This window comes from Vicugna pacos, chromosome 11 (genome assembly GCF_048564905.1).
Source record: "Vicugna pacos chromosome 11, VicPac4, whole genome shotgun sequence".
In the NCBI taxonomy this organism is placed as follows: Eukaryota; Metazoa; Chordata; class Mammalia; order Artiodactyla; family Camelidae; genus Vicugna; species Vicugna pacos.
The window spans coordinates 50,447,366-50,475,294 of NC_132997.1; the positions used below are offsets into that span (position 1 = coordinate 50,447,366).

The following is a 27,929-nucleotide window of genomic DNA, read 5'->3' on the forward strand; positions in this document are numbered from 1 at the left end:
ATCCCTCTACTCACAACCAGAGGGTCAACCACAGGTAGAAGGCGAGTGGTTTTGTGGGCTACCCAGGCCTTTCTTATTCTGGAATAAGATGATAGAGGGCTAGACAGGGTGGGGCTGCTTCCTTCTTCAACAAGGCCCCTGGCTGAATTTTAGCCTGGTTCTCAAATTCAGGCTTACTTCTTGTTCCCTTCTCCAATGGCTGAGGCACCTTCTATTCTCTCCTATTTTGCTCCTCAATTCCTTTCCTCTACTCCCTCCAACTCTGGGACAAACCATAGTAGGAGGGAGGGATTGGATTTGTTGGGAGGAGGAAATTTTCCCTTCTCTTCTTTGGTTCTTTTCAGTTGGTCAAATAATTACAATGACGTTAAGACAGATTATAACAGGAGAAAATCTAATTTAATTTCACATATACAAAAATCCCACGAACATGAGAGGGTCAGAGATGATAAATAAAAGGAGGTATATACTATCCTGAGATAAGGAATGGGATAGGAGCCTGGAGCTTCCAAGGACTTACCACAAGCAGATAAGAAGGGCAGATGTTTTTGGTAATCTGCCCTGTCATATAGATGAGACCACTTAGATAATATTAATCTCTGGTAATAACTTTTCTGGGAAAAATACCTAATTTAAATTCTTCTAGGTAGTTAAGAAATGGGCAGTAATTTCTCTTGAGGTCACAGGGTCTCTATTGCCTTTAGTGCAAAAAAAATTCACATCTTAGAGGTCTATTCTAAACCCCTTCCTATCTAATATTGAAAAACCTATCTATAGGTCGTGGGGAGAAGGGATTGAGGATATGAAATGTTAAGAGGGGAAATCAGGGCTCAGAATGAAGCTACACGCTGAGCCTGCACCGTAAATACGTAACATAAATGAACATAAATACATAAATAAAGTCATTCAGGAGGCAGCGTGGGTACGGTGGTGAGTTTGAATTATGACTGAGAGCTTACAGTAAGTAGTTAACCTCTTTCAGTTTGGATTCTCATTTGAAAAATGGTAATAATAGAAAATGGTACCTCATAGTAAAAATGTGAGGCTGGAAAGATACTTTGTATATATAATCCCTAACGTTGACTTACTCGATTGTGTTTTCTTTTTGAAGACCTTTCCCCTCCCCCCCTTGTCCCCCCATCTTCCTTGGATCCTCCACCCTCCTCCCCTCTTCCCTTTGCGCAGGCGCCCTGTGCGGCGCTGAGTCAGGCTGCGGGGAGTTCAGGCAGGCCGGGAAAAGGACAGAGTTTGCGCCTGCGCAGTGGGCGGCTCTGGGGTGGAGCAGGTTTATATTCGGGGAGGATCAGCTGACGCTCTGCATTGCAGACTGCGGAGTCAGGCAGCGCCATGTACGCACTGTTCGTCCTAGCCAGCCTCCTGGGCGCCGGTAAGACTTGCACGACCCCCAACCTGGGAAAGGGTCCACCGCAGAACGCGGCCCACCGGTCCCGGAGCGGGATGCACCTGGCCTTGCCAGTCCGCTCTCCGTAGGGATTGGCGAGGGGCGCGCACTACGCAGGCGCCTGCGCAGCGCCGATACTTGCTGGGCGGCGGAGGGGCTGCGGAAGACGGTCAGGAGACACGGCTCTGGGGCCTGCTGTTCAGGGTCTGGCGTCTGGCGAGTGGGCGAGACGGGAGGGGATGGGGGGTAGCATCCCCTGCAGTGCTTGAGTTGGCCCCCGGAGCCTTGTCTCAAGCTTCCCGTCCAACTCTGGGTGGGCCTCTAGGGTGACCCCTCCTGTAGCTGTGTTGTGCTTGTGCTGGGCACACGTGATCGAGGTGGACTGGAGTTTCATCCGACAAGACACATGGGCCCTTGGCCTCTCTTGCTTCCTTTTTTAAGAGTATTGAAGCTTCAGGAAGCGCATAAGCATATCTTCTTTGTATATGTATTTACTCTTGAAGATTTTGTGGGTTTTTTTGTGATCCTGATGATTTTGCAATGGAGCCCTCATTTCATCTTGCACGGCCATTGGCTGGTTTTGGCAGTGGCCTTTATTTTGGGAAAAATCTGAGTACCTGGGAAGTTTTTGTGCACGGGAGTATTCTTAAACCCGCTAGTTGTCCTGAAATAGTACTGATGGTGTTTAAAATCACCGCAGGTTATGAAGGTAATGCTTGGGAACCAGATGCATTTGCCTTCTTGGAATTAGAAAGAGTCCCCCTGCCCTCTGCATGTTATGGAACCCCACGCCCCCACTCCGCCTTCTTATCTTAACCTCATGTAAATCATCATGGTAAAGGGAAAGGAGTGATGCTGATAGACATGGAGCAAGATTTTAATTTATATACAGAGAGGACCCCAAATCTGGATATTTTCAGGTAGTCTCCCACTGAGGGAAATAAACCTGACTTACAGGTCCAAACTCAACATCTGTTTCTAGTTAACTGTATGTAATTTAGGGGCTAGCTTCCATTCTAACTCATGCGGCCATCCAGATTTTAATAAACAATAACAAAATGAATGGCAGCTGATGGAAAGTCAAAGAAATAAGAAGAAGAAATAAATATTTATAGGTGAGATAGATTGAAGATATTTCTCTCATGTTAGCTTTCAGTAGCTCCCACGAATGTGTCTTAACCTTAAACCAAGCTCTTAAACTTGGTTATAAAGAAAGATTAAAATTTTCTTTCTTTTATTATTGAAGTATAGTCAGTTTACAATGTTATGTCAGTTTCTGCTACACAGCATAATGTTTGTCATACATATACATATATATACTCCTTTTCATATTCTTTTTCATCATAGTTTACTACAGATACTGAATATAGTTCCCATTGCTATACAGTATAAACTTATTTATTTTGTATTTAGTAGTTAGTATCAGCAAATCTCCAACTCCCAGTTTATCCCTTCCCACCCTCTTTCCACTCTGGTAACCTAAAGTTTTCTGTGTCTGTGAGTCTCTGTTTTGTAGATAAGTTCATTTGTATCTTTTTTTCAGGTTCCACATATAAGTGATATTATATTTTTCTTTCTCTTTCTGTCTTACTTCACTTAGAATGATGGTCTCCAGGTCCATCCATGTTGCAGCGAATGGCATTGTTTTATTTAAAGAAAGATTTTTGGTTTTATAGTCACTGAAGAAAATTTTTTTCTTGCTGGGTTTGATACTGCTTGTTAGCCCATGGTCTGTATAATAAACTGATACTAGTCTCTAAATTTTCTATACTGATTGAGAACAACTTTTTGGTTTTTTTTGGTATCAAATTGTTCTTATTGGCAGTGAGTCATGCTTCACAAGACCCATAAGAGTTCTGAATCACTCAAATCACCCAGAAGCAACTTTGTTTCTTTGGAAATATAAAAAAATCCTCCTCTGGTATATATGGGAGTATAGTTAATAACCAGACTATTAATCAAAGACCCTCTTCCCTGAACCATTGGATAAATAGGAGTGTGTTAATAATGGCCTTGCTCTAACACTGCTTCCCAGCCTTGAGGACCCCATGAACCCCTTTACTTTTTATAAACTTCTTGGGCTGTAATTTATATACAGAAAACATGCACGTTTTAAGAGTACAAATTGATTTGAGTTACGCAGAGTGAACAAACCCACTGTAAACAGCCCCCAAGGGTAAGGAGGTACATCCAGAAGCCCCTGTGTCTCCCCATCCAGTAATCTAACTTGCCCGAAAGGAAACCAACTTGGTTAGCTTCTAGCTCTGTACATGTAAAGACCTAACTGCTGGTTTTGAGTTTTTTGTAAGTGGGATCATATAGTAAGAACATACTGTTGGGTGATTCCTTTAGTGGAAAAAGGCAGACCCAGTGTTAATAAAGTGAAAAATGCATGTGGCTTGGTGCCTGGGATGGCATCTTTAAGCTTAGTTGCCCCTATTACTGTCACTTGTGTAGTGGCTAACCAGCTGAACGGTATTTGCCCAGCACTGAGGCTCTCTAGGGATGCTAGAATCTATTACGGTACAAATTTATATTCATTTAATAGCTTCCTGTGTTTAAATCTCCTAGCAGGACATAAATTTATGGCATAGACTTCTGAAGAGCAACAACTCCATTTCTTACCCGCCAGGAAGGATAATTCCCCTGTTTATCAATTCTTAATCAGTAGTCAATTTTACTGTGAAAATATTAATGTAATTCATGAAGGGCTTGTTTGTATTAACCAGTCAAGGGTTTGATAAGTGCTTTAATTGTATTTGACAGGGTATATTCAGTCCCTTCTGTGAGACTTGAAGTATGTTGGATCCAGTGGTCTGGATTTTTCTAAACGGGGAAGGAGAATTTGCCCCTCCATTTTCTTGGAATGTGAAACTGTGGAATGGCCAGGCTGTGGCTTGACTGGATGGGGAAGAGGAAGGGCCAACAGGATGTTGCTGGTTGGCAAAAACACCTAATAAGGCATAGGAAGCTCTCAAGACCAAGGCCAAGACCTGGCCTCTTAGGCTAGTGTGTACTGTGGCTTCTGGAGGCAGCTTCCAGCGAGGGCATTCTAGATAACTGGATGCTGGATTCTAAGCCTTGCTCCTGGAGCCTGTTTGTTCTGCTTCCTGGAAGAAAGGTCTGGATTTTATTTATTTATTAAAAATCTTTTTTGGGGGGGTCATTAGATTTATTTATTTATTTATTCTAACGGAGGTACTGGGGATTGAACCCAGGACCTTGTGTGTGTTAAGCACATGCTCTACCACTGAGCTATACCCTCCCCCTGAATTTTCTTTAAGTCAACAGAAGAGAATACTAATTTCATTGCCCTGCTGGTTTTTTTTTTTTTTTTAATCATTTAAAAACTGATGACAGGTATAGTGATTGGGATGAAGAATTTGGCTGTTGGAAAAAAGGAATCATTGCTTTTCCGTGAAGTTCTAGAAAGTAACCTTGGATAATGGCCTGTGCACTGAAAAATTATGTCTCCAAATTCCAAGTTTTTCTTTTGGCATCCTTAATTCTTTATGATGGAACTGAGATGATAACTGTGGAATAGAAGGTTATCACATCACTGGCAGTGGCTGTATAACCTTGGGCAACTTACTTAAATTGTGCTTCCTCATCTATAAAATGGGATTAATAATCGTTCCTGTCTACCTTGGTTGCAGTGAAGCTTTAATAAATTACTGCATTGACAGGGCTTCGGTAGTAAGTACTGTAAGGTTTGTTGTTCTACCTTGAATAAAAACGGTATCCTGTTTGTCAATGTCTTTGTCCCACCAGCACGGTGACCTTTCTCTGCCCTTGATTTTGTGATATCCCCTGTCGTCTTACATTTTCAAAGGTGTTGTAAATTTAACAAAACAAAATTAATTGGTTTGTAAATATGTATGCCGGACGTAATTACTGGGTGGAAAAACAAGCCAGGGTAGGTAGTCAGCCATTATGAGGGAGGTGGGAGTCTGTACTTTAGGGAGCCAAACTCTTGGTTCACATAGTGTCAGTCCTGAACAGAGCAGCCCAGCGGATCAGGGCTAGTTCCTGGTCACCTCAGTACTCAGATTCTAGGCACTTTGTCACTAACTACAGTACTTGGGGTAAGTCTGTTCAAGGTCTCCCAACCCAACCCACCCGCCAGGTCTGGGTTCCCCATCCATCAAAGGAAGTGAACTATTTAAAGTTAGTAACTGCCCACAGTAAACAAGTTCCACCAGTGTAGTAGCAGAGTCTGTTTCCCTCCAGCCGCTGTCTCCCAGGCCTTTCCACAGATCACCTGGTACCAGCTCCTTGAGCCTTCCAGGGCTACCTGCAGGTGGCTGTGATCTCCCCTTCTCTTTTTCTTATTAACACAAACACATATTACACTGATTGCTTTGTGTAGTATTGTTCTGGATATTTTAAACATTTAATGAGTATTATACATACTCTTGGTTTAGTATTTTTCTTGCTAATGAGGTTCATCCGTTTTGAAAATGTTTAAGTCTGTTTCATTTTCCTTACAGTATGGTTTTCCATTTATATCACACTTCTTCACTCTGTTGACAGATATTTAGATTGTTTCCAGTTGTTTTTCTGTTACAGATATTTTGTAAATATTCTTGTGCACAGGAACAGACATTTCCTTAGAGGATATACCTGGGAACAGAATTGCTAGTTGGTAGAGTATATCTGTTTTCGCCTTAATTAGAAATTGCTGAATTACTCTCTAAAATGAATTAAGCAGTTTATATCCCAACAGTATATGCAGTTTTTACTTGCATTAACATTTGATGTCAAAATTTAATTTTTGCCAATTTGATGAGTAAAGGGTGAGAGTAAAAGTGATTTTAACTTGCATTTCTCTTTTTACTTATACTTCTAGAGGTTATTTCATGCTAATACAGATAGATCTATACCACTGCCTTTTTTAAAAAAAACTAAAAATTTTGGAAGACCTTTAGCGCTACAGAAAAGTTTCAAAGCTGGTGCAGTGAGTTTTTGTATACAGCTTCTCCTATTATTGATGGACAGCTGTGTCACAGAAACAGTGAGATGGATTCTAATGACACTTGAAAATTTTAAAATTGAATTCTGGCTGTATTTGATTAGATACTGCTTTTGAAGAGAAGTTCTTTATATTATAGGAAACTTCATTGATGAGATTGAAAGTGCTACTGTAGAACGTTCTTTTGACCAATCTTAGTGATGTCACTTACTACAGTAAAAAAAAAAAAATCCTTTAACAGCTGTGCTGGGATGCTGTCCTGCATACACAGGCACTGATATCAGAGGGTCTTGTGGCTTCCTATCTCACTAGGGTTAAAACCTAAAGTTTATTCTGCAAGGTCACGTCATCTGACCCTTGGCTGCCCCTCAGAGTTCTTCTCCCTATCCCTCCCGTTGGGTCAGGGCTGCTGTCCAGCCCCTGGCATCTCGTTGTTGCTGAGGACCTTTGCATTTTGTGTTCTATCTGTCTGGGACATCTTCCTCCCCAGATAATCCATGTGGTTTAGTCTCTCCATACAGGTCTCTGCTTAGATGTTGCCTTACCAGAGTTGCCCCTGCTCTGTCTGAAGTGGGCATGCTGTCCTGCCCAGACTTGCTCTTTGCTTCCTTTTCCTTCTTAGCACTCACCTCTGCCTGGCCTTGTGGTATGTTTGCTGTCTTGATCTCCTCCTGTATCCATAGCACAGATGTCAGTGCTCATTGTCCTCGGCACAGAGCAGGTGCTCAGCTCAGGAAGTGCTGGTGGGTTGGTGTGCATGAAACTTAAATGCTAGTAGTGCCAGGTCTTGATCACAATTAAACAAAGCATTTTCTTTTATTAACTGAAATTGTATTTAGGATAAATCAAGAGTGACTTTGGGCTTAAGTGAAGTGTTGGCCTTTAATAATAGTTTGTGTCCAGGTTAAAGCACCCCCCCCCCAAAAAAAAACCCAAACCTGTTGCAAAGGACTTTATGTAGGCCATCAGGACCCAGGAACGTAACATAGCTTAGATACTCCTGGTTTCCCTGATTTGAGGTAAATCTGAAAAGGGAACCAGCTATAATTTGAAGAAGTTCTTTCTCCTCCTTTTGGTTCCAGAACTTAGTTGTTTATAAAGGTTTAACTCACTGTTCTCAAACTTTTTGGGCTCAGGATTCCTAAATACTCAAAAATCATTGAGGGGCCCCAAAGAGCTTTTGTTAATGTGGGATATATCTGTTGATATTTATTTACCATCTTATAAATGAAGTTGGCAATTTTAGGTTTCAGCATTTCCAGTGAAGATAGTAAGCTTTTTAAGTATTAACTAAAGTAGGTCAAAAGTGACATTTATAGTAGACACACTTACGTGTATCTGAAACTTTGTTCTGGGCTTGTCCCACAATCACAAGTCCAGAAGACCGAATGTCCTTATTAGTGGGGTTTGCATGAAATCTTTTTTTAGGGTATTGTCTTCTACAGGTGTGCAGCAGCGACCCAGCCAGTTAACGGGGGTGGGGGTGGAGCCTGTGCCGGCTGCTGGCTGGCTGGCTGGCTGGCTGAATTGACTCCTGTGCTGCACCCTGGGCCATACTGATGTGCCTTTGACCTCTGCCTGTACCTGTTCACCTGGCTGGGCCCTGGGCAGTTCTTCAGGGCTCCTTCGTTGTCCAGCTGTGAAATAATGTTACCTGTGGTGACTTAAGTTCATCTCTGATCATTACCTGATAGGTTGACACTTTCGAAGAAGAGGTTTGCTAGCAGGAGTTTATATTAGACTGAAGTGCTCTTGAATTGGATAGGAATATCTCTTCTCAAAATTAATTACTCCACATTGCATCATTGTTTTACAGTCTAAGAAGGTTGCACCCTTGCCCCTCAGTGTCTCAGTTATCATTGCACAAGGCAGTGTACTCGAGGATTCTGTTGCTTTTTCCATGTAGATTGATTTCTTGTCTAGAATGATCTGGCTTATGATGAAAATTAAAAAAGCAAGGAGGTAGTGGGAGAGAAGCAGGGAAGAACCTTTGTCTTAAGTAACAGAAATAGCTTATCTGGGCCAGAAATGATAGGATGTCAGCCTAGCAAGCTTGAGAGCTTTATTGCCACAGATTTCTTTTGTGATAAGGGGAATATTTGGACCTTACTTCCTCCAGATCAAGGCAGGCTGCCTCTGAACGTGTGCTGTTCTGAATGATTAAATGGGCATTGTTTTTATTCTGCTCTGCAGAACGTTTTCCAAAAGCAGGATCCTATAAAGAAGAGGCAAGTGCTCTTTGCCATAGAAGGTGTTTGTGACACCAGCTGTTTCATAAAGAAGTCAGTGTTGAGTGCTTTGCTTTATCTCCTGCTCTTTGAAAATCTAAGTGCACAAATTCTCCTGAGAAATGTCTGAATGCAGGGGACCTGAGGTAGATGCTGCCCCTCCTGGGGTTCTTCTCTCTTGGTTTCCTAGCAACCTCCTTGTTGCCATGGCATTGCATTACCCAGGCAGCAGATCCACTGCCCTGTGGAATGTGTGTTCTGATTGTTGATACTGGGAGGCTGCTTGCATTTTCTGTCATCCTTTTTTTGGTAACTAGACTTGAACAGTACTTAGCATATGCTACCTGAAATATTTAAAAGGAAAAACAGATGTTGTATGGCTAAAATAATACAATTGATTGTTTTAACAAATAGGACATAAGATACACATTCTAGGAATGATTGTCCCCTTCATTCTGAGGTGGTTTTAAAAAATATTAATTATACTGTGTGCATGGACTTTTAAATAGCCTTGATGAAAGTAAGCCTTAGTAAAGACTTGTCATTTGAACATTATTCCAGTGAACGAGGTCGATAATTAAGCTGGTATTTTAGTTAGGCTTAGGTTTCACTGCAGACAACAGAGACCTAGAGTAATAGTGGCTTAAATATGATTGAACTGTTCCTATCTACATAGTGAGTTTAGGAGCCAAGCAGTTAGGTTATTATGGTGATTTTACTTCCAAAAAATTTGGAGACCCATGCTGTTTTATCTTGATGTTCTGCATCCTCAAGGTCTAGCCCCTTTTTGTTCATGGTCCATCATGGCTGCCAAGGTTCCAGCCATCACACTTGTCTTTAAAAGTACAGTAACCTTTACAGTATCTCATCAGCAGAACGTGGTTTCATGGCCAAGACCTGCTACAAGGGAGACTGGGAAATGTAGTTTTCAATTTTGGCAGCCATGTATGTAGTTAAGAATCTGGAGTTCTGTTCCTGTGAAAGGAGTAGAGAATAGATATAGGGAGTACCTTGTGGTCTCTGCCACACTATTCAATAATTGTTCCCTGAAACAGGTTGTAAGGTTTAACTATTTTTTTTTCTGATTTTAAAGGTAATGTGGGAAAAAAATAAATTATGCCAAAATATGAAAAACCACTCTGATCATCCTCCCCCTCAAGTCTGTCATTAACAAGTAGTTGTACAATTACATGAGCTTCGAAGATACCAGGCACTCTCTGTGCTTTCTCATTAATCTTCACAGAATTCTGGAGAAAGGGGTACTCTAGTTTTCCATAAATTACAGATAATTGTGGCGTAAGGGTGTCTTCTGAGGCTTGGCTTTAGTAGGCAGCCTAGCAGGGGTTTTAGTCAGGTCTGTCTACCCACGGCACTCGGGGCAGTGATCACGTTACCTCCTTGCTCTTCCAGAAAAGGAGAGGTTTTGAGGGGGCTCTTCTAAAAAGTGGGTTCCAGAAATACTCTGAACAATGGCCACTTTCTTGGGATTGGAGGACAATCAGCCTGTAGCTCCAATTTCAGAAATTACTGAAAGCATTTCACCAGTGATATTTCTGGTGCCTTGCTGGGCTTCTCTGGCTCCTGGATACACAGTATTGATTCCTGGGCTCACTATAGTATAGCCCGTGTTTCACTCTCCTTGTGATTTCTGGGTCTTAAGTAACCAACAACTTTTGAGGTTGTTGGGATACAAAGCTCTCCAGGTCTTTGAGCTGCCAGTTAATGATCTGATTAAATGTAGAGAAAGCAAAAAGAACAGCCGTGATTCAGCTATTTGTGGACATCTGTTCTGGACAAGGTGGTGGATCAGAGAAAGGTCTTCTGTTTGCTACTGTGGATAATAACAGTGCTCATTAGACTTTTATAGCATGCCAGCACTGTACTAACTGTATTTTACAAATATTGGTTAATTTTTACAAATCCCTTGAGTTGGATACTAGTAATAGGAGGCCCACTTTGCAGATTGGAAGACTGAAGTCTGAAGGTCCCATGAGTAGAAGTGGTGGAGCCATGATCTGAACCTTTCACTGTCTGACATCAAAGCCAGTCTAGTAGGGGAGTTGACATAAGTGGATAAATTAAAATACCAGAGAGATGATGGTAAGGGCACGATGGTTGAGAGACGTACCCTGGCAGCTGAAAGTGCATAATTATGTCATCTTCTCAAAACCATCCAATGGCTCTATCCTTATTTTACAGATGAAAAACAAGCTCAGAAGGATGGTGATTTGCTTAGGGTCATTTGGACAGGACTTGTAGGCAAATCTTGTTTTCTTTCCAGTGTACTACATTTGAAAAAAATTTAATTTGGGTGATGGGGGTAATTGCCTTAGAAGTCTCATTCTGAACTCTAGGTTTAGTTCCTTCTCACAAGCAGTCATCCTAAGAGCACCTGAAACACACATGGTTCTGGTCAGCTCTCCCTCCCTCCCAAGCTCCCTGAGTTTTTTGTTGTTTAGAGTCTAGAGCTGCTGCAAAGCCCATGGCCGATCCGGCTCATGGCAGCTGTTCTCAAGACAGTGAAATTCCATGAAAAAAATTCGTTTTTGATAAATGACCTACATGTGGAGTGATTTAGAACAAATCTGTTTATTTTCGTCTACACCTGGGGAGTAAAAAGAGAACAAAGCACCCACCCCTTTCCTAAGGAAATAACGACTGAAGTCTGCATCTTAAAAACCCTGTCTTAACAGAGTGAAACCTGCTTGTGGGGTTTTAGTGTCTCTGAAGTGACCACTTCTCTAATTCCAGCCCATCGGCGTTTGTTATTGAGGGCTTGAATGCCAGGCCCTTGAAGTGAAGGGCTCGACTTAGCCTGAGTTAGTGATCCTTCTTAGTATGACACGTTTAATCAGAAATCTCCAGAGGGTCAGGCAAACATTCTAAGAACTTTCTTGAAGTTCAGCATATTGTCTCAGGGAAGGAAGTTGGTGTTTGGAGGCAGAGAGTGGAAGGATAAGAATAGGACGAAAGCTTTGCCGGGAACATGTTTTAACAAGTAACTCATCAGAAAATGGTTCAGGGTAGTTCTTCTATATTGGTTATGTATAAATACTGAAAATACCATTTGCTTCATTATTATGAGTGCAGCCTTACAGCCCCTAAGAGGCCTTCTGGCCCGCTCACCACTCAGGATCCATCTGACAGAAAATTCCTCATAGATTGGGCATTTCATTTCTGTTTGGTTGCTCCCACTGTTGGGAAGTTCATCACCTAATGAGGCAGCCCTTTCCCTTTTTATATTCCTGTTTCCCGTGAGGAATGTACCTGCTGGTGGCCATCCTCTGGCTTCACTGTGTATCACTGTGTGTTTCTTTGTCTAGAGACTCGTTTTGTAGCTTCCTGTTCATTATTCAAGCTCCTTCTAATTTGGTGGTAGAAGCAGGCAAGTATAGCTTAGTGGGTGCTCTTCAGGACAGCTGGGGGGCCAGCGCCTGGGGGGACCATAGTGGGTGCTGGTGGGGGCTGCCAGGTCAGGGGCCATTTCTGTGACCCCCCCACATTCTTCAGAGCCTTTACCCTTGTGACTGAACTTCTGCCCCCTCCGAGCTCCCCAGACCTACACTGAGGGCCCCGGCCTAGCTTGGCTCCATTATGGTTAACCATCTGGGGAGCGCAGTACTATTTTCAGTCTGGCACATTTTCCCACAGGAACCAGGGCAAACCAGCAGCTTTTGGAATGTGGCCAGTTCTGTTGAGTTTGTGAACCGGTTGTGGGTTGTGATTTTTTCGCTCCCATAGGGCAGAGAAGGGTGTAACCTGGGCAGCAGATGAGGAATTCATTAGGTGGTGTCTGAACGGGCGTAGATAATCTGGGTTGAACTTTCTGGGGACCTGTGTATTTGCATTAGTTTGTGGAATGATAGCTATGGCTGAAGGGCTAGTGATAACAGCATTTCCTTTTTTTCTTTCTCCTGGAAGGAGGGCACCTGCTGCCCTCCGTGCACCGTCTCGTGTGTGTGTGTGTGATACGTGTATAGAATCAACTATGCCGTCTCATAGTTTGCAGGGTGAAGCACATGTCGCATAACTTCTGAGGTTCTAGATCTGTTTCTTCGGTGTCTGTGGGGTTTTCTTCTCAGACTACAGTAGAAGTTAGTTTAGCCCTCCTGTATATCTGCAATCTACATATGGCCTGACATAATCTGTTTCCTAATGAGATGTGAATGTAAGAATTCTCTCCTCAGACAGCCAAGGATACCATAGACCTGTTTTAAGAAAAGTAAGCACTCCCAAGGCAGTTAATAAACGTAGTTTTAAAAATTATACACACACAACATTGGGAATTAAAATAATTTAGCCAACCACCTTGCTTTGTTTATTCTTTTCTGATTTTTGTACAACCCCAACTTCATAGTTTTCTTGAAATTTTTTCTATTTGACATCATCTTTATAAGTATATTTAACAGCTGCATAATATTTTAGTAAGAATATCATTAGTGTTTTTTGTTTTTTCTCATTTTGGCTATTTAGGTTACATCTACCTTTTTTTTTTTAAAGTATTGTTGTGGATTTCACTTAATATATATGTACTTAATGTGTATATTATATTTTACCTCTTGGATTGCTGTATTTCCCTAAAATGTTTTTACTAGAAGTAGATTGACATTTTGAAGAAGGAATCCCCCCAGCCCCACCCAGTTCTTGAAATACAGCAATATATTTTGAGAAGTACTTAGCAGTCACACTGCTGTCAACCTTGTAAGAATGCATCTTTTACCACAAATTTGTCACTGTTTGGTGATAAGGTTTTTGTTTTCCCTTGGCTATTTTAACTTTAAAAACATGATACCTTCTTGCTTTAACCTGCATTTCTTTGGTCCCAGGTGACTTCTGTTTTTTTCCTAATCCCGTTTCTGTGGCTGTGACTTCCTCCCAAGTCCTTGTTACCTAGGTGAAATGCTGTGTAGCTGGTTTTGAGTGGACACACGTACTTTGTGATATCCAGGTGGCTATGTTGTCTTGCTTTTTGGTAGCAAATGTGTTCATGTGCAAAAGCTCACACAGTAGACTTATAAAAGGGCTCTTCTAGAACAACATTAAGAACCATTGTTTTATTTAATAAGGATATGACTGTTAGTGTTCTCAGTAATTTTTTTTTAACTTTGGCTATTTTTTATTCTACAGAAGTTAAAATCTTCCATATTTCAACCTGTCGGTCTTCTCTTGTCATTTCTTTCCTTAGTTCATGGAAATTTAAGATTGTAAAGATGAAGGACTGATCTGCCTGATACTGTTCAAAAATAGTGTGAGAGAGATACATGTCTAGCTGAGTCACTTTGCTGTACATCTGAAACTAACATTGTATATCAACTATACTTGAATTTAAAAAAGATTTTTTAAAAATGTGTGAGAGGAAAACGGGGGACAGATGAAATAGCCCCTTCTGGCCCCCGGACATAGGTGACAGTGCAGCACCTTGGCTGTGTGGCTTGTGTTTTGTAGCTGGTGAGGGGCCGGCCTCCCATCCTGGGGAAACCTGGTGTGGGAAACAGGCCCCCGCCTCACACTGGGTTTCCTTGCAGCTGTCGCCAGCCCTGTCCTGGGCCTGAAGGAATGTGCCCTCGGCCCGGAGCTGTGGTGCCAGAATGTGAAGACGGCGTCTGACTGCGGGGCCATCAGGCACTGCCTGCAGACCATCTGGAGCAAGCCCACGGTGGTGAGTGCCTCCACCCTCGGCCGCGGGCCCCTCTGTGCTTAGAGAGTGCTTTCTCCCGCCTCCTTTTGTTGGCTCTTCAAGGTGACCCCACGAGGGAGAAGGGACCTGTGGGTGGGTGAACCCACTTCACCACAGAGGAATGGGGGGCTGGGAGGTGGAGGCTCCGTTTCCCCAAGGCAAGGCCACCCGGTCTCTTGGGGGCACAGATAGGGTGAGATCCTCCCTGCCCTCCCCTGTGTGCCCTCCACGCTGCCCTGCAGGCCACTGTGCGACCCCACCTCTTCACCCCAGATAAGGACCAGGACTGGGCATGCGGGTGCAGCTCTGTCCTTGGTCACTCATTCAGAGTAGGAGCTGAGCTTTTGAAATTCTTTCCCCCTTTCGCTATTTTCTCTCTCTGCCTCTCAAACAGGCAGATCACTGATTGAGACCTTAGAGCTTAGTAGCCATTTAAAATTTGATTTCCAACTATAGCCAGACTGGAAATGATGCCACTGATTTTTCATCTAAACAATGTGAAATAGAGCATATTAATGTGGGGACTACTCTTAAAACCTCAAGTGCATTCTCCACACGCCTGAGCCCTCAGGTGACGCCTGAGCCCTGCAGGCTGGGCCTGCTGACGAGAAAGTGCTCTGGATGTGCCACGGCCTCTGGTCCAGGCCAGGTCTGACTGGGTGCAGTTGAGGTCTAAACCTTGTCAGGGGCCACTAGTACTTCTTCAGTAAGAGAAGAAGAATTAATTAAATAACACTGCTCTTTTAGAAATAGTTTCTGAATTCACCCTCCAAACTGCCTTCTGTGGCCAAAATTACTTTCAGATTTGGTTTCTAATTCGTTTCCGATCTTGTTTTTAATACTGGTTCCTCTTTCCAAGTTTAATGTGTCATGTAGGGACTTATCTTTCTTTCTTGATTGTACAGTCTCCTGGATGCCTGAATCTCTCAGGCATCCATCCATTCAGGATGCCTGAATGGCCCCATGCACAGTATTAGCCTGATTAGGTCCAAAGGTTCAAAGTGGTTTCTCTAAGTACAGCTCAGTGCCCTTTAACCTCACTCAGATGTGTTAGTTCTTTCTTCATGGGTCACAAGTCAGTTGACATCAAGAAGGGGAGTCCCCCAAGAGCTTTGAGAATCAGCTAGAATTTCTATGTTCCTGGGCCATGTCGGCCTTGGATGCCCAGGCTTGTCCAGAAGACTGGTGTCACGTCACTGGGCTCTGCAGTGGTGACATGCGGCACACAGCACTGCCCAGGAGGTGGAGGCAGCCCTGGTGCCGGCCGCAGTCCCGGGCCTTGTTCCCCTGCCCCTCCCCCTCTTACTGTGTGACGTTGCATTGCATTACCGATTTTCTCTGACTGCTGCTCTGATTTTTCACCTAATTTTGGAGCCTCAGTTACCTCACGGAGCTGCTGTCAGTGAGTACAAAGTGTGGCCTGTGCTGTGTGCACTGAGCAAGGTGCTAAGGGGTAGAGGATAGGAAAAGGCTTTCTGTCTAGTAGAAGCACAGAGTATTCTGGTCAGTCACATCGAATCTCCCCTCTTGTGTCCAGTGCTTCACACCTAGGTTGAGGGACCGGGATCAGACCATGTGTCAGACGTGGCCACCATCACATTCCTGGTTAGATGAAACAGGAGAAAGGCTTAGGCGGTTTTCAGCTGTGAGGTGTGAGTATGTCCAAATTCAGGTCTCTCTGCCTTGTGCTCTTTCCTTTTAGAAATCCCTTCCCTGCGACATATGCAAAGAAGTCATCACTGCAGCTGGCAACATGTTGAAAGACAATGCCACCGAGGTGAGCCGTCACCAGTGTGTGCCTCTGTGAGCATGGCCGTGTGGCCACGTGCATCGGCTCCTTACAGCACTGTGACTCAGGTCCAACCAGGGGTGATCCGGGCCAGGCTGGACATAGTCGTCCTGTGGGCCACAAACTGTCTCATAATTCCCCCCATACCCCATCCTTTAAAATGCAAGATCCATTCTCATTCTTAGCCACAGGCTGTACAGAAACAGGCCATGGGCCCTAGTTTGCTGACTCCTGGGCTAGGTGTTAAATGCTCAAGGTTGATTGGGGTTTTCCATCAATGGCCATTGACTTTTAGGTCCATTCTTGGTGATTTCTGCTCAGAATTCCCTGTGTCCATGAGATTGCAGGTCAGAGGATCTTTGTTTTGAGTGATACTCGTGTCTGCTTTTTGCCTTATTGATCTGGCAAAGCTGCGGCTACCCACTAGCCCTCTCCCCAGGCCTCTGCCCTGAGGGCTGCTGTTTTCTAGTCTTCATGTTTCCAGGTATTATGGCAGGCCTATTGCCTTCAGTCCATTTGCAGAGAGGTCCATCCTGGTCTGACCCTTGCCTGTGTCCTCTGCAGCAAGAGATCCTCGTGTACTTGGAGAAGACCTGTGACTGGCTTCCCAAACCGAACATGTCTGCCTCGTGCAGGGAGATTGTAGACTCCTATCTCCCAGTCATCTTGGACATGATTAAAGGACAGATGGTACGTGATGAATAGGCTCTTCCTTCAAGGCACCTCTGGGGCCCAGGGGAGGTACCAGACCAGATGAGAGTAAAATGGAAAGTCCATTTGTAGTTGGGAATTTTCCCAACAGGTCTTTATGACAGTTTTGGCATCCAAAATGACTTTGGCGCAGCTGACCACTCTCTGCTTGTGATGTCCAGGGGTTCAGAAGGGTATAGGAAGTGGAAACTTGTAGAATTACTGAAGGGATGTAAACTGGTATAACATTTATGGGTGCCAGTTTGATACCTCGTGTTAGCTACAGGATGCTCAACTTTCATTCAGTAAGTATTGAAAAGACCCCAAGGGAGTAAGTCAGAGGCACCAGCTGGCCTGTTTCCTCCTGGGGAGAGGATATCTAACCGGGCCTCTTACCCCCACAGAGCCATCCTGAGGAGGTGTGCGCCGCTCTCAACCTCTGTGAGTCCCTTCAAAAGCACTTGGCGGTGCTGAGTCACCAGGAACAGCTTGAGTCCAATCAGATCCCCGAAGTGGATATGGCTGAGGTGTTGGCTCCCTTCATGGCCAACGTCCCCCTCCTCCTCTACCCTCAGGATGGCCCCCACAGCGAGCCCCAGCCAGAGGTAAGGCAGCCGGCCCAGCCGCCAAGGGCCCCATTTGTTGTTGGGTTAGTGATGCGACATGAAAGGGGCCGCGTGTGTCCGGTTCTGAAATGAGGGCCTCTTCCTTTGACTCTAGTTACTCAAGCTGCTCTTCAAATGGAGGTTCTGACGAACCTGGGACACAGCGCACACAAGGGTCGTTCCCCTTCCTGAGAAGTTTTACTGTGATCAATGCCCAGTTGGTTTTAAACCTGTCAGTAACTTTAGAGCCTTTAAAAACACACGAGGAACTGTTGAGGGGTCATCCCTAGTGCTGTGGTCTTGAGCGTGTAAGGAAATTTCCCTAGGAATTTGAACGCTCTTAGCTGTTAGAGGAGCATGCAGTGTTTACAGCCTAACCACCCCTGTCTCTCCAGCCTAATGAGGATGTGTGCCAGGACTGCATTAAGTTGGTGACTGACGTCCAGAGTGCTGTGAGGACCAACTCCACCTTTGTCCAGGCCTTTGTGGAGCATGTCAAGGAGCAGTGTGACCGCCTGGGGCCCGGCATGGCCGACATGGTGAGCCTTACCTCCTGATGCGTCAGGATGTTCTGGGCCAGGGAGCTGGGCTCTGGAGGCAGAGGTGCGGGAACCAAGGAAACTTCACAGCATCACTTTAAGTTCCAGCCTAAGGGCTTTGAGGAAGAGATTGTTCCAACAATTCCCTCTTCCCAGAAGGCTCTTCTTCAAGCCAGAATACATGGTAGGTGCTTAAATACTTGGTTGGTTAATTGAGTTTGGCTGTGTCACAAAACTCTTGGGACAAAATAGTGGAAGGAGAAGGAGACTGCTTTTGGGAAGATTTTTTTTTCTCCCAGTCACTACCCATATAAGGAACAACACTGGAACCACTTTGAACCCCCTGTGGAAAGGCCTGGCATGTATATTCCTAATTCTAAGTGTGCTGTGCCCACCGCCAGCAAGGTGCTTGTCCAGAGGAGGCCTGCCCACCCGGCACGCCTGCCTTACGTTGGTGAACGTTGGTCCTGCGGGCTCAGAAACGCACTTTGTTAGCCCCCACGGGGGCTTTATTTCTTGGACGTTACTCATATTAATGACACTCCTGAGACTGATGTGTAAAACCAAAATGCCATTTAGTTCCTGACAGTTAAAACACCTTTGCTCCATCAGACGTCAGGGAGCTGACTCCATGGGTCTCGGATCCAGAGCAGCCTTTCTGTTGGGGGGTTGGCCGGCTCTGGGTGTGAAGGCTTCCTCTCTTTTGACTTACTTTCTTGAAAGCCTTGGGAATCCTGTAGCCTCATTAAAGTACCTTTGCATATTTGCTGTGTTAATTGGCTTCCCCAGGTTAACCCTCTCTGAGGGCTGACATACCAGCCTTGGTTTCCTCACTTGTAGAAGCATTCCTGTCGCGACCAGAGTGATGCTATGAGGGTCTGCAGGAAATACTAGATTTGTATGAAAGTAGGTTGGGAATCATTATAACTTGATTATAACTGGATTTAAACTTTATAATCCTGTCTGAGAATGTGTGATGGGATTTGAAAAGTAATCTTGTGTTGCTAAGCAGCATTTCTTGAAGCCATGCTCACCCTAAACTCCTACTGAATGGTTACCGTGTGACCTTGGGATAAGTACGGGCAATGAGGGAGATTTGAGAACCTCATCTCTAAGGGCTTCTGGAAAACATTTTCAAAACACTTTTGCACATGTATTTTCCTATAAGGTGTAGAATAACCAAATTCCCATTTTTATCTTAGTGAGACTTGCCCAGAGCAGACACTGATATGGTTCTCCTCTTGGAAACTTACTTGATGGTCACCTGTTGACACTGTTGGAAAGGCTGGGGTTTGGTGCATTGTAGCAGTGAATTTCACTAACAGTCTGTTTCTCTCCCCAGTGCAAGAACTATGTCAACCAGTATTCAGAAATTGCTATCCAAATGATGATGCATATGGTAGGTGGCAGGGGAAGCTCCTTGCTAGCATTTTTCTTTGTCTTATACTTTGTGATTTCTAGGATTTTGAAAATTACATGGGTTAGTTTCCCTTTTTACCTTAGAGTACTGAATTGGGCCAAAATGAGCCCTCTTTGGCAAGCAGACTGCTTACCTACAACTCTATATTTCCTCCTTCCCTTCCCCAGGCAGGGGAAAGGCTGCCACAGCCTGACCCCCAGGACCGCCCCTGGTGGCTTCCTGGTGGTTTGTCTGCCTGTGTGTATGTGAGCTGGCCATCTGATTTCTAGTATCTGGCTTTTACCTTGGGACCCCTAGGAATAGTCTGCTCTGTAGCTAGGCCATGAGGCCAGGTCTGAGACTTGCTGTGTTGCAGCCTGAGTTCGGAGGGGGAGACTCCTGGCTCCCGAAGTGGGTCCTGCACTCTGCAGCAGTGTTAGCGTAGCTGCTGCTTTAGCCCGTAACTCCCACACTTGCTTCTGATACATCCAAGTGGTAGGGGGCATTCGTTCATCATTAGAGGCAGAAAATATTCACCATGCAAAGTGAAGCCATCTAGCTCCACACAGCCAAGTGTACAGAGCAGGGTGGTCTGAAGGCATCCTTACATGGGGAAGATGCACTGGCCTCCTGAGATCGAATCCACCATGGGTGAAGGGCGGGTCGTACATTTTTTCTCTCCGTCGTGCTGACTTTCTGACTACATTGAGTTTGGCCACAGTCTTTTGAGTTTGTTCTCTAATCAGGGGTCAGAGAACTATGGCCAACCACCTGTAAAGATTTAATGGAATACAGGGGTGCCCATTTTTTGCTACCACAATGAAGTTGAGTAGTTGAGACTTTATGGCCTGCAAAGTCTGAAAGATTTATCCTCTAGCCCTGTGGTCACCGCTCAGCACTACATCACGCACAGTAGAGTTTATTTGGAATTACTACTCAGACCCTACTTTGTTCTAAAAAAGCAGTTTAAAGTCCACTTTCAAAGACGTGCAGCTAAAGTAGGAAAAAATAAGCCTTTCCTGGTCTAGTTAAGGGCTTCCTCATAGCTAACAAAATGTTTTCCTTATTTTAAAAATCATGTTGCATGGATGTTTCTGGAAAATGTGGAGAATACTTTCCAATATTTTTGCATATTTTGTCTAAAATTATATTGGTCATTAAATATTCTGTACACATGATTTTTAAGTGGCTGCATAATATTCCACTGTGTGGATAGAACATACTTTCTGTAACGTGTCCCCTAGGGCTGAATGTTTAGATTGTTTTCAGGTTTGCCCTTGGGATAGAAAGCACGATGAACATCCTTACAGCCAAACGGCTACACGTGCACATCCCTGTTTTTCTCCTTAATGTAGGTGACTAAGACTGGAATTGCTGAATCAAAGGGCAAGGCTTCTGGTATAAAGGCATACCTCAAAGACACTGCAGGTTTGGTTTCAGCCCACTGTAGTAAAGTGAATATCGCAATAAAGCAAGTCACACGAATTTGTTTCCCAGGACATTTAAATGTTATGTTTATACTTAACTAATAGCAGTAGGTCTAAAAAATATATATACATACCCCGATTAAAATACTTCATTGTCAAAACATGCTATCATTTAAGCCTTCAGCGAGTCATAGTAGTAACATCAGAGATCACTGATCACAGGTCACCATAGCAAATTAGTAATGATAAAAAGTTAAATACTGTGAAGTGAGCAAGTGCTTTTGGAAAAATGGGTGCCAGTAGACTGCTCGAAGCTGGGTTGAAGTTGGGTTCAATTTGCAAAATCAGTGAAACACAATAAAATGAGGTGTGCCTGTATTGTTAAACCAGCCTTCCAGGCTGGCATCTGGCCACCTCGGTTTACATGGCCTTGAGCCCTGGGCCGTCGAGAGCGTAGTTTGCGAGCCCTCACCCTTATGGGTGTATTTCATACTCCCCTTGATTTAAGCAGCGATATGTCTCGTTCCTGCCTGCTCATCGCCATCTGAGGGGAGGGCCCTGCAAGCGTGGCAGACCTGGCTTCTGAGCAAGGAGGGCCTCTCATGACATGGTGTTTTTGGGGACCTGCTGCTCAGTGTTTTGATTTGGTGTGTCAGGGACATGGGGATGGTACACACACAGGCTGGGCAGTGTGGTCTGACCCTCGAGGGCCAGACCGGCTCTCAGGCACACCAGCCTGTACCCTCCGTCCCGCACCCTCCATCCATGTGAGAGTGGGAGCAAGGTAGGTTGTTGATAGGTGACTGAAAGGGCGTTTCCCCGAAACCTCAGTTGACGCCTGGTTAACTGCTTGATTATTATTTTAATGTTTTCTTAACTGTTGTGTCCTCTCCTTTCTCTTATTTTCCTCTCCGATTTCCTGTTGTTTTTGTTCCCCAGCAGGATCAGGTATGTGGTGGGAAGTTGCTTGTAGTGGTCTGTCTGCTGCTGCTCCGCAGTTACTTTGCTCACCGTGTTTTGTGTGGCACGATCAGCTCTGACAGACACAAGGAGTGACTGCGGAAGACAGGGCCCCTGTGGTAATCAGCTGGCCGGCAGGGGAGTGTCTGCGCCTCTCCCCTGTGACTCAGTACTTGAGGGTTTGGGGGTCTCCTTTCCCCTTCAGGGGGCCAGAAAATGAAGCCAGCATAGCCTTGTGCTCTGGTCAGAATCAGCGCCCAGCCGGCCTTGTGCAGGCCATCAGTGTGGTGGGGAACCATGGGTGGCCCTGGAGATGCCTCAGCTCCCTTCAGTGAGGCCTCACTTCCAGTTTGACACCTTGTTTCTGTCATGACTCGGGAGAGCATTGCATGTCATCATTCCTGTTTCTAATAGCCCCGGAAATGCTTCTGCTGCATGAGCAAATCATATGCAAATAGTGAGCAGACTTTCCCCTGTCTGTTGGATCCAGAGAATTGGAAACAATCTCTTGATTGTGGCTTCTGCCCTCTGGGTGCTGGGGTCCTTTGGGTCCTGGAGCCACAAGAGATAGCTTGAGAGCCAGGCCACTGGTGGCCAAATAGAGGGACCCAGCCCCCACATTGGCCTTAGTGAGCCAGTGCCCTTTGGGGTGTACTGAACATCGCCCCCTTTGAGCACTGGCATCTATTTCTAGAGTTAAAGAGTTTTCAAAGGTATTTTGAAGTCTAATGGCAGAGGACTTTGGTTGAAATGTTTAAATTTTCACCTAGGCCTCCTTAAGGAGTTAGGAGAGCAAAGCTGATCTGAGAAAAAGCAGACACGCTTCCTGATAGGACTTTTTTCTAGGAAGCGTGCTATATACCTTTAGGTCCTTTCTGTTTTTTTTTCCCCCATTCTTAAAGCAGGCCAGAGAGAGGATATTTAGGATACACTTTTCAGAATCTCTCGACCTTGTTTAATTGTAGAGCCTTCTCAATATTAAAATAATATGACTCACAGCACGGGCTGGCTCTCCCTGGGCCTGGCCTGGCTTAGCAGTCCTGCTCGGCTGCTGCATGGTTTGGTGGTGGGAGGCGATGCCATCGGACCAGAGCTGGCGGCTGGTTGCATTTGTTTACAGAGGATGCCGAGTGTGCACACTTTACTTGCTCTGGGCCATCATCATAGTGAAATGAGCAAGTTGTTTAAACTCTCTAGGTCTCTGTGCTTTGGTGTCTGGATGGGAAAGGGGATCACTCTGGAGATCTTGTGACTTGAAAGGATTCATAACTTGGGGAGACCGGGTTTTCGTGTGTATTGTGTGTGTGTGTGCAGTTGTGAACGCAGAATGTGGTTTTTAAGAAAGCCAGTGTTTCTCCTTAATGGATCATTTAAATGTTCCTGCCACTGAAAGATCTGGTGGGGTTTTATTTCTAGCATATTGGGCTTTCTGTTCATTCACGGGCATGGTAGTCTTCCTCTAGAAAAAACATACAGTTTACTTCCTCCTGAGAGTGAGCCAGCTCAACTGGGGAGAAAGGTTCTAGAGCAGACCAGGTGTCCTGGGAGATGGCTAGATGGCCTGTGGAAGGGGCTGGGAATTCTGCCTCCCTGGGGTGCACCCTGGCTGGAGCAGCCAGCGGTCGGTCTGATCTCCCTTCAGGGCTTCACATGGTCTCCTTCCCTCTGTGAAACTGGTACATCTGTATTTGCACCTTCCCTTTTAGATTTAATACGGGCCCTTTACCTGCCTGGGGGTGGGAGACAGCCTTGAAACTGGGACTAGGCTGTTCTCCAGCACCCTGACTTCTGCGTGTAGAGTGTGGGATGGAGGGGTCCTGGGCACGGGCCTGCCTCTGACTGCTGCTTCTGTGCCCTCCTCAGGAACCCAAGGAGATTTGTGGGCTGGCTGGTTTCTGTGACAAGGTGAAGGAGATGCCCATGCAGACTCTGGTGCCTGCCGACGAGATCTCAGAGGACGTCATCCCTGCCCTGGAGCTGATGGAGCCCGTCCAGGTACCTGGGGCCATCATTTTGTGCTCGTCAGGGCTGTGTGACACCTGCCACGCCACATTGTCACATCCCAGAAGGCACACACTCTTTGGTTCCCCGCCTAGCTTCTATAAAGGTATTTGAGTTTGAGACCATTTACAGTATCCCCTAATCTAATGCAGCTCCCCCACCCTTGTATATTTATTTCCTTGGTTATAAACCCTAGTGCTTATGGGATCAGGTCTACATTTTTAGCATGTCCTTCAAGATCATTTTTCAGGGCCTGCCTCCACCCTGACCTTTTCAATGTGACTTCTGTGGCAGCTCCCACCTGCTTCCTCACCCAAACACTTGATGTTCCCAGAACAACCCCGGCCTTGTGCAGAAGCTTCTCCGGGCGTGCTGCCTGTGTCTGTCTGGTTTCTCTAGCCCCCTTCCCGCAGTAAAGGCTCCTCCTGCGTTCCATGGTCGGTTTATACTTAGCCCTTCTTATGGGTCAGGCAGAGTATTAGAGATTGAGGCCTGCGGCCGCTCACAACAGTGCTGAACAAAATTGTCGTGTTCAGGGGGCACCAGGGCCACGTGACATCCTAGCACATGGCACGTGGGTGCACGTCTCATTCCAGAATGTCCCTTGTCAGTGTCACCTGACCTTTAGCTGTCTTGTCTCCTTGCGCTGTCTTCTCTCAGCACATGCAGGGGGTGGGCGACAGGAAGGGGTGCTGCTGCCGCCCCTCCTCCCCCGGGGAGGTGCTCAGGGCCTCTGGCCCATCCTACTGACTGAATTTGTGGCCACTCTAGCCACATGTGATACTTCAAGGAAATGAAAATTAAAAAATTCAGTTCCTGGGTTACACTAGCCACGTTTCAGGTGCTCAGTAGACACGTGGCTACAGTGGCTGCTGTGGGGGACAGCACCGATCGAGAGTGTCTCCATTGTCTCAAAATTCTATTCAGCAGTGTTGTTTTATCACAGGGAGGCTCTAGAAAAGCAGTCTCAAGGACAGACCTGAAATTTAGAAACTGAATTGTAGACTACTAGTGAACCCTCACTCTCTTCCTGCCCCCCCCCCCCCCCCGCCTTCCCAGGACTGCTGCAGGAGGAGGTGCTGGCAACCAAATGCGACATCTGATGACAGGCCTTTGGGGGCGGGGGGACAGTTTCACTGTTTCTGCCTCCTGAAGTAGGAATCCCTGGTTTTGGGGGTGGTAGACGGCCGGGGAAAGGGACGAGCCTCCCGCCGTAGAACAGGAGGGACTGGGGCTTGGACAGTGGGAGGAGGCCTCCCTCCGTTCTGAATGCATCTGGAAGTGGCCTTTGTGTGACACGTACCGTCCTGGTCTTTGTCCGCTCTTTTAGCCGGACCAAGGGGTGAGGGAGGGTTTCGGTGTTAGCTGCCTTCTCCTGCCCTTTCAACAGGTGAGCTTTATCCCAGGACTGTCCAAGCTTTTATGTAAAGGGTGCCAGGTAGCTGTGAAGGACGTGGTCAAGCTGATTGCCAGCAAAAAGGCTGAGGTACGTGGATCTTGGGGGGGCTACTGCCCTCGTGGAGGGAGGTGCTCTCCTGGACTTCAAGCCAGAACGGGCTGGCGTGAGACCCCACCCTGGGAGTCTGTACAACCACTTGACGCCAGTGGATCCCTCCGGGCTGGGGCCACGGAAGGCCACTTGGCCCTGCTTTGAGGCTTTAGCCTTTGGGGGAGAAAACAGCCCCTTGCTGTTGCATGGTTTCCTGGTCACATCAATATTTGCAGAGTCTTTCCCACCCCCTGCCCAGCCTCCCATCTTCTCACATGTACCCGTGTTCTTGTGTTTCAGGAGGATATACTTGGTGCTCTCGACAAACTGTGCTCAAAGTTGCCCAAGATTTTATCCAGGCATTGTCAGAAACTGGTGAACGCTCACGGCAAGTCCATCCTCTCCCTCCCTGAGCAGTTGGCGAACTCTGAGTCGGTGTGCGGGGTACTCCATCTCTGCCCCCAGAATCTGCCTATGCTGATGGGTGAGCTGGGAGGCGGGGAGGCCCGCTGGCCCCTCTTGGGTTAGGGAAGGCCTTGCCAGCACTGAGCCTGGGCTCTCTTGCACAGTACAAGTGACAGCTCTGTCGAAGAGTGGGGGCTTCTGTGACGTGTGCAAGATGCTGGTGAGCTATTTGGACCACAACCTGGAGAAAAACAGCACGAAGGAGGAGATCCTGGCTGCTCTCGAGAAAGGCTGCAGCTTCCTGCCTGACCCATACCGGAAGCAGGTACGTCCTGGGCTGCTTCAGCCTGAGAGTCACAACCTGCCTGGGGAAGACAGAGGCTGGTAGCTCATTGAAGTTTGTTCTGCCTCCAGCATGCAGTCCAGTGAGATTTTCTTGAAGGTGGTCTGTTGGCTTTAGTGGAGCCACTAGCAGGGAAATAAATGAGCAGGGGTGGGGGGTCAGTGGCCCTGGGCACACTGGGTGGCCGGCCGTGCCAGGAATTCTGGTAGAAGAGTGGCCGGTGCCCTTCGTCTAATGCCCCTGCTCTGCTTGGGCACGCCTCCACACGCACTGCTGTTTCCCTAACAGTGTGATCAGTTTGTGACCCAGTACGAGCCTGTGCTGATAGAAATCCTGGTGGAGGTGATGGATCCTTCCTTCGTGTGCCTGGTAAGCCACAGTGGGCGGGTGGCTTCCCGGGTAGTGTGACCTGGGGTGGGGGTGCATGGACCCTGGAAGGGTTCCTCTGAGGTCTGGGACCCTGGAGCAGCAGAGTCTGAGGATGTGGTGTGGGAGGACCAAGAAGATAGAGAACCAGGCCTCCAGGCTCCACCGCTTTACTCAGCAACCCTGCCTTTTTTGGAGAGTACTTATTAGAGTTCTGATTCTGGCTGCTTCTAGAAGCTGAAAGTCTCAGTTCTGAGAAGGATAAGTTGGGCAGATCTGACTCTTACCCACTCTTTCACCCTTTTTTGACCACATAGAAAATTGGAGCCTGCCCCCCAGCCCATCAGCCTCTTTTGGGAACTGACAAGTGTGTCTGGGGTCCAAGCTACTGGTGCCAGAACATGGAGTTGGCAGCCCTGTGCAACGTGAGTAACTCAGTCACTGCCCACAGGCCCGCCTGTCCTGCAGGCAGCGCAAAGGGGACTCCGCTGTGGTCAGCTCGCTACCCTGTCTGTCTGGGAACGCGGCTGGGGCTGGGGCTGGGGCGGGGCAGTTAGGCTTACTCGTGGCCGCCAGCAAGGGGATGGCTGCATTCCTGTCTTCGAGGAGTGAGGCGTGGTGGTGGGTGGATGTCAGTGTTTTTGCTTCCACTTTTCTTGCTTTTGCCTTCAGTTCCCTTGTGACAAGGTCAGGTTCACATGAGGTCACTCCAGGGCTTGCACAAGGTCTGTCAGAAATCACGCGCAGGTCTTCGTGCATCTCTTTTGCCCTGGCTGGAGCCTGGCTTGAGTTTACCCAGCGCCAAGCAGAGCCCTTCTTGGACGGCCCTGGGACTGGGTAGCCACGGCTGCCTGAGCCATGCTGCTTTCCTGGGTGGGGATGTTGGAGCAGCCTGTTACTTAATGTTCTTTTGCACAACTTTTCCTTCCTCGTGGGGGTTCCTCATGACCTGCGAGGAGGGGTGGCCAGGCTTGCCACATCGAACCCCTTGCCACAGCACCCTGACCCTGCATCAGGTCAGTGGTGGGAGAGGTTTCTGCGGCCCTCCTGGGTGCATGGGCCCCGTTTCTCAAGGCTGGAGCTGGTGTGTACCTCTGTCAGGTGAGGTGTTCCCCTCGGGGCCTCAGGCAGGTGCTTGGACAACGGGGTCCTGGGCCCCACCTACAAGGAGGCTTATCCACTGCTCTAGACTCTATAGAGTCCCCAAAACTCAGCCACGTACTCCACAGGCTTAAATGAGAGTCTCCTGAGTCTTCAGCATCTGGTACCTTCCTGGGACAAGATAACAGGTCCCATTTTTGGGTGCTGGCTGATGCACTAAATGGGCTAGGGTCAAAGTTGGCCATGCGAAGACTAAACCCAGTGTCCTCTCTCCTGCCAGGCTGTCGAGCATTGCAAACGTCATGTATGGAACTAAAAGGAATGCTCCATCTTGGAGAAGTGGCAGCATCTTTTCCTGCTTGTGTCTGGAGGAACGCACATGCCGATCTACTGACTTTGTCACAAAAATAGGGCCCCCCTCTCCCTCAGTCCTTCTCATCTCTCCCTCAGTGTAGCGTTGCCGTCAGCAGGTTGCTGACAGAGCTGCTTCAGTGTCCCTTTCCTCTCCGCTAGCTGGACGCCGACATACTGTACAC

The 27,929-nt window shown here is 46.5% G+C and overlaps 1 protein-coding gene and 1 non-coding gene across 2 annotated transcripts; one reads left to right on the plus strand and one right to left on the minus strand.

Moving 5' to 3' along the window:
• Positions 1–1,246: 1,246 nt before the first annotated feature.
• Positions 1,247–27,912, plus strand: PSAP (prosaposin). Its single transcript, XM_015246656.3, has 14 exons — positions 1,247–1,387; positions 14,128–14,261; positions 15,982–16,056; positions 16,633–16,758; positions 17,163–17,363; positions 17,759–17,902; positions 19,245–19,301; positions 23,552–23,683; positions 25,080–25,175; positions 25,479–25,662; positions 25,748–25,908; positions 26,215–26,295; positions 26,610–26,717; positions 27,674–27,912. Exons 1-14 carry the CDS (start codon positions 1,348–1,350, stop codon positions 27,707–27,709), a joined length of 1,575 nt encoding a protein of 524 aa, XP_015102142.1. The 5' UTR covers positions 1,247–1,347; the 3' UTR covers positions 27,710–27,912.
• Positions 4,596–4,668, minus strand: TRNAV-AAC (transfer RNA valine (anticodon AAC)). Its single transcript has one exon. It is a non-coding gene; the product is annotated as a tRNA-Val (tRNA).
• Positions 27,913–27,929: the final 17 nt, after the last annotated feature.